The sequence below is a fragment of the Danio rerio genome, chromosome 10 (assembly GCF_052040795.2).
Source record: "Danio rerio strain M-AB ecotype USA chromosome 10, GRCz13ab, whole genome shotgun sequence".
NCBI classification, from domain to species: domain Eukaryota; kingdom Metazoa; phylum Chordata; class Actinopteri; order Cypriniformes; family Danionidae; genus Danio; species Danio rerio.
In genome coordinates, this window is record NC_141030.1 from 25,311,277 (window position 1) to 25,317,480 (window position 6,204).

The following is a 6,204-nucleotide window of genomic DNA, read 5'->3' on the forward strand; positions in this document are numbered from 1 at the left end:
AAACGCATGAAGTGATCCACTGCATCCCCCAGTCAGAGCAGCAGAACAATGAAGAGAGCTGAAGAGAGAGGGAGTTAGCTTCGCCAGCTGCTATGAAGACGATTACAATAGAACGTGCACCTTCAGGAAATTATATTTTCTCATAATGAAAAGTCATTTCACGTGAAATCGGTCATAAAAGAGGAATATGTTCACGGAATGGGAAAATATATTGAGAAAATGGAAATCAGATGGAATAGAAGATCAAAACGGGCTGCGCTTTGGCTGCTGAGTGTTTTTCTTATGTGGAGTACAGTCGGGGCACTGACTCGCTATACTATACCAGAGGAACTACAAGAGGGATCGGTGGTTGGAAATATCGCCAAGGATCTTGGTTTTGTTGTCTCTGATATCGCAAATCGGAATTTACGGGTAGTGTCTGAGAACAGCGGGCAGTATTTCAGCGTTGGTTCAGAAAGGGGTGAGTTGGTTGTGAACAGCAGAATTGACAGAGAAAGTCTATGTCCTCAGAGCGCTAGCTGCGTTGTACCATTACAAGTAATAATAGAAAACCCGTTACAACTGCACAGAGTCGAGATAGAAATACAAGATATTAATGATAACGCACCAATATTTCAAACATCAGAAGGTGTTTTGGAAATCGCTGAATCTATCACACTGGGAGATCGATTTCCGCTTGAGAGTGCCGAGGATTTGGATGTTGGGAAAAATAGCTTAAAATCATATGTTTTGAGTAATGACGAATGTTTTCGATTAAATGTAAAAACACTTGCGGACGGTAGAAAAGTACCAGAGCTTGTGATCGATAAACCACTTGACAGAGAGAAAAAATCTGCCCATAAACTAATTTTAACTGCCGTAGATGGCGGCGATCCTGCAAAAACTGGTACTACTGTAATACAAATCAATGTTCTTGATAGTAATGATAATGCTCCAAAATTTGACTTGCCAATGTACAAATCATCCCTACGGGAAGCTGCTCCTGTCGGTTCAACTGTGTTAACAATAAAAGCCACTGATCTAGATGAAGGTGACAATGGCGAGTTACAATATTTTCTAGGCGTCCATACACCCGAGCCTGTGAGAAAAATGTTTGCCTTGAAACCGGACACGGGAGAAATTATAGTTTTAGGAAACATCGACTACGAATCTAATAAATTATACAGATTCGATGTTAGTGCTAAAGACAAAGGGAATCCAGAACTAGTGGGTCATTCATCGGTGCAAATAGACATAATTGATGAAAATGACAACCCTCCAGAGATAATTTTAACATCGTCACCCAGCCCTGTCCCTGAAAATGCCTCTGTCGGAACTGTTGTGGCTTTAATTAATGTCAAGGATTTAGATTCGGGTGTTAATGGTCGGGTAAGCATAAATATATCACCAGGGTTTCCATTTACACTGAAACCGTCCTTTGAAAATCATTATTCACTGGTAACAGACTCATCTTTAGATCGTGAGATTAATGCAGAATACAATATATTATTAGTAGCGACCGACTCTGGTGTGCCATCATTAAAAACAGAGAAGACTATAAATGTAAAAGTGCTTGACGTGAATGATAATCCTCCGTCGTTCTCGCAGACCTCATACAATGTTTATGTACAAGAAAATAACTTAGCGGGTGTTTCGTTGTTTTCTGTATCAGCAACTGATAATGATCAAGATAAAAACGCTCTTCTCACGTATTCAATTTTGGATTTAGGTTCAAACCAAGTGCCAGCATCATCTTATTTTTATATTAACTCAGAGAACGGAACTATTTACAGCATGAGCTCATTTGATTATGAGAAAATGAAACTAATCAGCATTGTAGTGCAGGCTAAAGATCAAGGCTCTCCATCTCTGAGCAGCAACGCAACTGTTCACGTGTTTATTCTGGACCGGAACGATAATGCACCTGCTGTCATTTACCCGTCCACATCTATGGGCTCGGTCTCTCATCAGAGGATGCCCCGTTCCGCTAAAGCAGGGCATCTCGTTACTAAGGTAACAGCAGTGGACGCGGACTCGGGTCATAACGCCTGGCTGTTCTACAGGCTCGCGGAGGCCACGGACGCGTCTCTTTTCAGTGTGAATTTACATACGGGAGAGGTGAGGACTAAACGCGCTGTTTCAGAGCACGATGACTCCTCTCAGAGACTGGTCATAGAGATAAAGGATAATGGAGATCCGATCCAGTCCACCACAGTCACAGTGGATATACTAATAGAGGAAGGGTTTCATGAGCCCATATCAGACTACAGAGAGAAAACTATTGAGCCAAGTAAGAAAACAGGCAAAATTACACTATACCTCATCATCTCATTGGCTTCCGTGTCTTTGTTGTGTCTCATGACGTTTTTCATCTTACTGGTGAAATGTGCGCGTGGCAGTAGAGGCGGCACAAGCTGCTGTATCAGGAGGACAAATTCTGAATACAAAAACCCCAACAGAAACCTGCAGATCCAACTCAACACTGACGGGCCCATTAAGTATGTGGAGGTTCTTGGAGGAGATATGATGTCTCAGAGTCAGTCCTTTGGCTCTTATCTCTCTCCAATGTCCGAATTTAGTGATCTCACCCTCATTAAGCCCAGCAGCACCACAAACTTTACAGACACGCTAAACACGCTTGATGCGTCATTACCAGACAGCGCGTGGACGTTTGAGAGCCAACAGGTGAGACAAACGTTATGTTGACTATATTCAGAGCTGTCGTTTATATCTGAATGCAAATGTGTCCTCGCCACATTGTGTTTTTGCCTTCACATACATTTTTATTCTACACATTCTATCTAGAAAAGGCGCTTGTGATTTTGTGTCGGCTATAAGCGAGCTGGGAACGAATTTCAGAACCACATCTGTGGACAGCGACAACGAACATTGATAGAATGTATTTTACTTACACCAACTGGCTCATTTATTTATTTATTTATTTATTTATTTATTTGTTTGTTTGTTTGTTTGTTTATATGTTGATTTATTTATTGCTACAACTAGTCATTTTAGAATCATAATAGAACATTATTTATTAAATCATAATTTGTTTTACGTTATATTTACTATGTTTTATTGCAGTAGTTTATGCAGTAACCTTCAGCATAAACGTTTATAAAACGTTAAAAAAAATTATGCTAAAAGAAATTGTCTGTTCAAAGCGTTTGGTAAAATGTCAGTTACAGTATGCAGTATCTGGGTTAAAAGGAAGTGTGTTCGCCTTTAAGAGAGACTCTTTTCTCTATTGGTCAGCACTGCACTGAGCTCAGCGCCAATGAGGTACGAGACCATACAAAGAGATCTACTCCCTCCCTTTAGCAGGAACGGGCTGTAATGACTGTTAGGAGCTGTATGTGAGGATACACACGGGGTTATGACGCTGATCACCACAAAACCGACTGCTCGATCAAAATGGATTTGCTATTATTTTTATTACAAAAAATGACGTTATTGATTGGATAAAGGCGAAGTACTTACTGATGGAAAGGTTGAAAGCATCGTGGAAATGAGAAGCATGCGACCGTGGAAACAGACAGCGCTTTGGCTGTTGTTTTTTTCTGTATTATGGAGTACAACCGGAGCTCAGATTCGCTATACTATACCCGAGGAACTGAAGGAAGGATCTGTTGTTGGAAACATTGCAAAGGACATTGGGCTGGATATTATACACATCGCTAATCGTAAGTTACGGATAGCCTCTGACTCTGGTACGCAGTTTTTCAGTGTGGATACAAGGAGCGGTGAACTGATAGTGAATGGCAGAATAGACAGAGAGGCGCTCTGCGGACAAAGCGACAGTTGTTTGATGCCACTACAATTAATTATAGAGGATCCATTGCAGTTATATCGTATTAATATAGAAATACAAGATATAAATGACAATGCACCGAATTTTCACACAAAAGATAATGTTTTGAAAATAGCCGAATCTGTTGCCGTGGGCGCAAAATTTCCATTTGAAAGCGCCGAGGATTTAGATGTCGGTAGCAATAGTCTCAAATCATATGCTTTGAATAATAATGGCTTTTTTCGGTTAAATGTGAAAACAGTTGAAGATGGTAAAAAGGTGCCAGAGCTAATAGTTGATAAACCACTTGATCGAGAGAAGCAGTCAGTACATAAGCTCATTTTAACAGCATTAGACGGTGGCGATCCCGTGAAATCTGGAACTATTGCGATACAAGTAATTGTTCAAGATACCAATGACAATGAACCGAAGTTTGAACATTCGCAGTATAAAGCATCTGTGCTGGAAAATACAAAACCTGGTTCAAGCGTTTTAACTGTAAAAGCCACGGATTTAGATGAAGGTCTAAATGGCGAAATACAATATTTCTTCGGTGCACATACACCAGATGCTGTGAAGAAATGTTTTAATATCAACACTGACACCGGAGATATCACAGTGATTGGAATACTAGATTACGAAGTAACAAAATTATACACATTTGATGTATGCGCCAAAGACAAAGGGAGCCCAGAACAGGAGGGCCATTCATCAGTGAGGCTTCACATCATTGATGAGAACGACAATATTCCAGAAATCATTTTGACATCTTTACCCAGTCCAGTGTCAGAGAATGCAACAGTCGGTACAGTTGTAGCTTTAATAAACGTAAAAGACTTGGATTCAGGTGATAATGGCAAAGTAAACCTTACCATCTCCAGTCGTTTTCCATTTAAACTAAAACCAGCCTTTGACAATCATTATTCATTGGTAACTGACTCACTTTTAGACCGTGAAGCTAAGGCGGAATATGAAATACAATTAGTAGCTACAGACTCTGGTTCGCCACCTTTAAAATCTACAAAAACTGTAAATGTAAGATTGCTTGATGTAAATGACAACCCTCCATTATTCTCACAGCCATCGTATACAGTGTACATAAAGGAAAATAGTCTGCCAGGCGCTTCATTGTTCTCTATATCTGCGACTGATATTGACAAAGACAGGAATGCAATGCTCAGTTACTCAGTTCTCGATTTAAGTTCAAGTCAGATTCCAGCATCATCTTATTTTTATATTAACTCAGAGAACGGAACTATTTACAGCATGAGTTCATTTGATTATGAGAAAATGAAACTAATCAGCATTGTAGTGCAGGCTAAAGATCAAGGCTCTCCATTTCTGAGCAGCAACGCAACTGTTCACGTGTTTATTCTGGACCAGAACGATAATGCACCTGCTGTCATTTACCCGTCCACATCTATGGGCTCGGTCTCTCATCAGAGGATGCCCCGTTCTGCTAAAACAGGACATCTCGTTACTAAGGTAACAGCAGTGGACGCGGACTCGGGTCATAACGCCTGGCTGTTCTACAGGCTCGCAGAGGCCACGGACGCGTCTCTGTTTAGTGTGAATTTACATACGGGAGAGGTGAGGACTAAACGCGCTGTTTCAGAGCACGATGACTCCTCTCAGAGACTGGTCTTAGAGATAAAGGATAATGGAGAACCGATCCAGTCCACCACAGTCACAGTGGATATACTGATAGAGGACGGGTTTCATGAGCCCATATCAGACTACAGAGAGAAAACTATTGAGCCAAACAGGAAGAGTGGCAAAATTACTTTATATCTGATCATTTCTTTGGCTTCTGTGTCTTTGTTGTGTCTGATGACGTTTTTCATCTTACTGGTGAAATGTGCGCGTGGCAGTAGAGGCGGCACAAGCTGCTGTATCAGGAGGACAAATTCTGATTACAAAAACCCTAACAGAAACCTGCAGATCCAGCTCAACACTGACGGGCCCATTAAGTATGTGGAGGTTCTGGGAGGAGATATGATGTCTCAGAGTCAATCCTTTGGCTCTTATCTCTCTCCAATGTCCGAATTCAGTGATCTCACCCTCATTAAGCCCAGCAGCACCACAAACTTTACAGACACGCTAAACACGCTTGATGCGTCATTACCAGACAGCGCGTGGACGTTCGAGAGCCAACAGGTGAGACAAACTTAATTGTAAACAAATTCTTGGTCATAAATGCAATAGCCCTATCATTTGCAACTGTGATAGAGCGAAGAGTCTTTCAGCACATTGGACAGCTCACGTGCCTACTTACAATCTACAACTTATATAAACTGCTAATGTCTTGACTTAAGCTGATTCACAAATCCGCAAGTTTGAATAAAATTGTATAAAACACACTAACTTATCATTCAATTCGGTGTTTTTAAAACATTACATTTTTTTCGAATAAATTCGTCCTTTTTTCTCTCTCT

General features: G+C 40.8%; 27 protein-coding genes, 1 non-coding gene and 1 pseudogene across 68 annotated transcripts in view; 28 read left to right on the forward strand and 1 right to left on the reverse strand.

Annotated features, from left to right (window-relative positions):
• Positions 1-6,204, forward strand: part of fbxw11b (F-box and WD repeat domain containing 11b) — a 649,789-nt gene that overhangs the window by 329,284 nt on the left and 314,301 nt on the right. The window lies entirely within an intron of this gene.
• The window catches only part of LOC141376356 (uncharacterized), a 273,156-nt gene that overhangs the window by 218,886 nt on the left and 48,066 nt on the right, over positions 1-6,204 (reverse strand). The gene's annotated exons all lie outside the window — the stretch shown is intronic.
• The window catches only part of pcdh1g1 (protocadherin 1 gamma 1), a 152,400-nt gene that overhangs the window by 118,820 nt on the left and 27,376 nt on the right, over positions 1-6,204 (forward strand). The window lies entirely within an intron of this gene.
• pcdh1g2 (protocadherin 1 gamma 2) overlaps positions 1-6,204 on the forward strand; it is a 146,558-nt gene that overhangs the window by 112,978 nt on the left and 27,376 nt on the right. The window lies entirely within an intron of this gene.
• The window catches only part of pcdh1g3 (protocadherin 1 gamma 3), a 142,753-nt gene that overhangs the window by 109,173 nt on the left and 27,376 nt on the right, over positions 1-6,204 (forward strand). The gene's annotated exons all lie outside the window — the stretch shown is intronic.
• pcdh1g4 (protocadherin 1 gamma 4) overlaps positions 1-6,204 on the forward strand; it is a 134,672-nt gene that overhangs the window by 101,092 nt on the left and 27,376 nt on the right. The gene's annotated exons all lie outside the window — the stretch shown is intronic.
• pcdh1g5 (protocadherin 1 gamma 5) overlaps positions 1-6,204 on the forward strand; it is a 131,517-nt gene that overhangs the window by 97,937 nt on the left and 27,376 nt on the right. The window lies entirely within an intron of this gene.
• The window catches only part of pcdh1g6 (protocadherin 1 gamma 6), a 128,334-nt gene that overhangs the window by 94,754 nt on the left and 27,376 nt on the right, over positions 1-6,204 (forward strand). The gene's annotated exons all lie outside the window — the stretch shown is intronic.
• Positions 1-6,204, forward strand: part of pcdh1g7 (protocadherin 1 gamma 7) — a 124,388-nt gene that overhangs the window by 90,808 nt on the left and 27,376 nt on the right. The window lies entirely within an intron of this gene.
• The window catches only part of pcdh1g8 (protocadherin 1 gamma 8), a 120,975-nt gene that overhangs the window by 87,395 nt on the left and 27,376 nt on the right, over positions 1-6,204 (forward strand). The gene's annotated exons all lie outside the window — the stretch shown is intronic.
• Positions 1-6,204, forward strand: part of pcdh1g9 (protocadherin 1 gamma 9) — a 117,345-nt gene that overhangs the window by 83,765 nt on the left and 27,376 nt on the right. The gene's annotated exons all lie outside the window — the stretch shown is intronic.
• pcdh1g10 (protocadherin 1 gamma 10) overlaps positions 1-6,204 on the forward strand; it is a 113,904-nt gene that overhangs the window by 80,324 nt on the left and 27,376 nt on the right. The window lies entirely within an intron of this gene.
• pcdh1g11 (protocadherin 1 gamma 11) overlaps positions 1-6,204 on the forward strand; it is a 110,534-nt pseudogene that overhangs the window by 76,954 nt on the left and 27,376 nt on the right. The window lies entirely within an intron of this gene.
• pcdh1g12 (protocadherin 1 gamma 12) overlaps positions 1-6,204 on the forward strand; it is a 100,526-nt gene that overhangs the window by 66,946 nt on the left and 27,376 nt on the right. The gene's annotated exons all lie outside the window — the stretch shown is intronic.
• The window catches only part of pcdh1g13 (protocadherin 1 gamma 13), a 96,976-nt gene that overhangs the window by 63,396 nt on the left and 27,376 nt on the right, over positions 1-6,204 (forward strand). The gene's annotated exons all lie outside the window — the stretch shown is intronic.
• The window catches only part of pcdh1g14 (protocadherin 1 gamma 14), a 93,635-nt gene that overhangs the window by 60,055 nt on the left and 27,376 nt on the right, over positions 1-6,204 (forward strand). The window lies entirely within an intron of this gene.
• Positions 1-6,204, forward strand: part of pcdh1g15 (protocadherin 1 gamma 15) — an 89,933-nt gene that overhangs the window by 56,353 nt on the left and 27,376 nt on the right. The window lies entirely within an intron of this gene.
• The window catches only part of pcdh1g16 (protocadherin 1 gamma 16), an 86,209-nt gene that overhangs the window by 52,629 nt on the left and 27,376 nt on the right, over positions 1-6,204 (forward strand). The window lies entirely within an intron of this gene.
• pcdh1g17 (protocadherin 1 gamma 17) overlaps positions 1-6,204 on the forward strand; it is an 82,501-nt gene that overhangs the window by 48,921 nt on the left and 27,376 nt on the right. The gene's annotated exons all lie outside the window — the stretch shown is intronic.
• Positions 1-6,204, forward strand: part of pcdh1g18 (protocadherin 1 gamma 18) — a 78,975-nt gene that overhangs the window by 45,395 nt on the left and 27,376 nt on the right. The gene's annotated exons all lie outside the window — the stretch shown is intronic.
• The window catches only part of pcdh1g19 (protocadherin 1 gamma 19), a 70,346-nt gene that overhangs the window by 36,766 nt on the left and 27,376 nt on the right, over positions 1-6,204 (forward strand). The window lies entirely within an intron of this gene.
• pcdh1g20 (protocadherin 1 gamma 20) overlaps positions 1-6,204 on the forward strand; it is a 62,965-nt gene that overhangs the window by 29,385 nt on the left and 27,376 nt on the right. The window lies entirely within an intron of this gene.
• Positions 1-6,204, forward strand: part of pcdh1g21 (protocadherin 1 gamma 21) — a 52,863-nt gene that overhangs the window by 19,283 nt on the left and 27,376 nt on the right.
• The window catches only part of pcdh1g22 (protocadherin 1 gamma 22), a 46,130-nt gene that overhangs the window by 12,550 nt on the left and 27,376 nt on the right, over positions 1-6,204 (forward strand). The window lies entirely within an intron of this gene.
• The window catches only part of pcdh1g23 (protocadherin 1 gamma 23), a 42,956-nt gene that overhangs the window by 9,376 nt on the left and 27,376 nt on the right, over positions 1-6,204 (forward strand). The window lies entirely within an intron of this gene.
• The window catches only part of pcdh1g24 (protocadherin 1 gamma 24), a 39,807-nt gene that overhangs the window by 6,227 nt on the left and 27,376 nt on the right, over positions 1-6,204 (forward strand). The window lies entirely within an intron of this gene.
• pcdh1g25 (protocadherin 1 gamma 25) overlaps positions 1-6,204 on the forward strand; it is a 36,687-nt gene that overhangs the window by 3,107 nt on the left and 27,376 nt on the right. The gene's annotated exons all lie outside the window — the stretch shown is intronic.
• The window catches only part of pcdh1g26 (protocadherin 1 gamma 26), a 33,382-nt gene continuing 27,376 nt past the window's right edge, over positions 199-6,204 (forward strand). The window contains exon 1 of the mRNA NM_001024124.4: positions 199-2,664. Within this exon, the coding sequence (NP_001019295.4) occupies positions 199-2,664 (2,466 nt within the window). The remainder of the gene's footprint in view (positions 2,665-6,204) is intronic.
• Positions 3,488-6,204, forward strand: part of pcdh1g27 (protocadherin 1 gamma 27) — a 30,093-nt gene continuing 27,376 nt past the window's right edge. The window contains exon 1 of the mRNA NM_001012656.5: positions 3,488-5,926. Coding sequence (NP_001012674.5) covers positions 3,488-5,926 — 2,439 coding nt within the window. The remainder of the gene's footprint in view (positions 5,927-6,204) is intronic.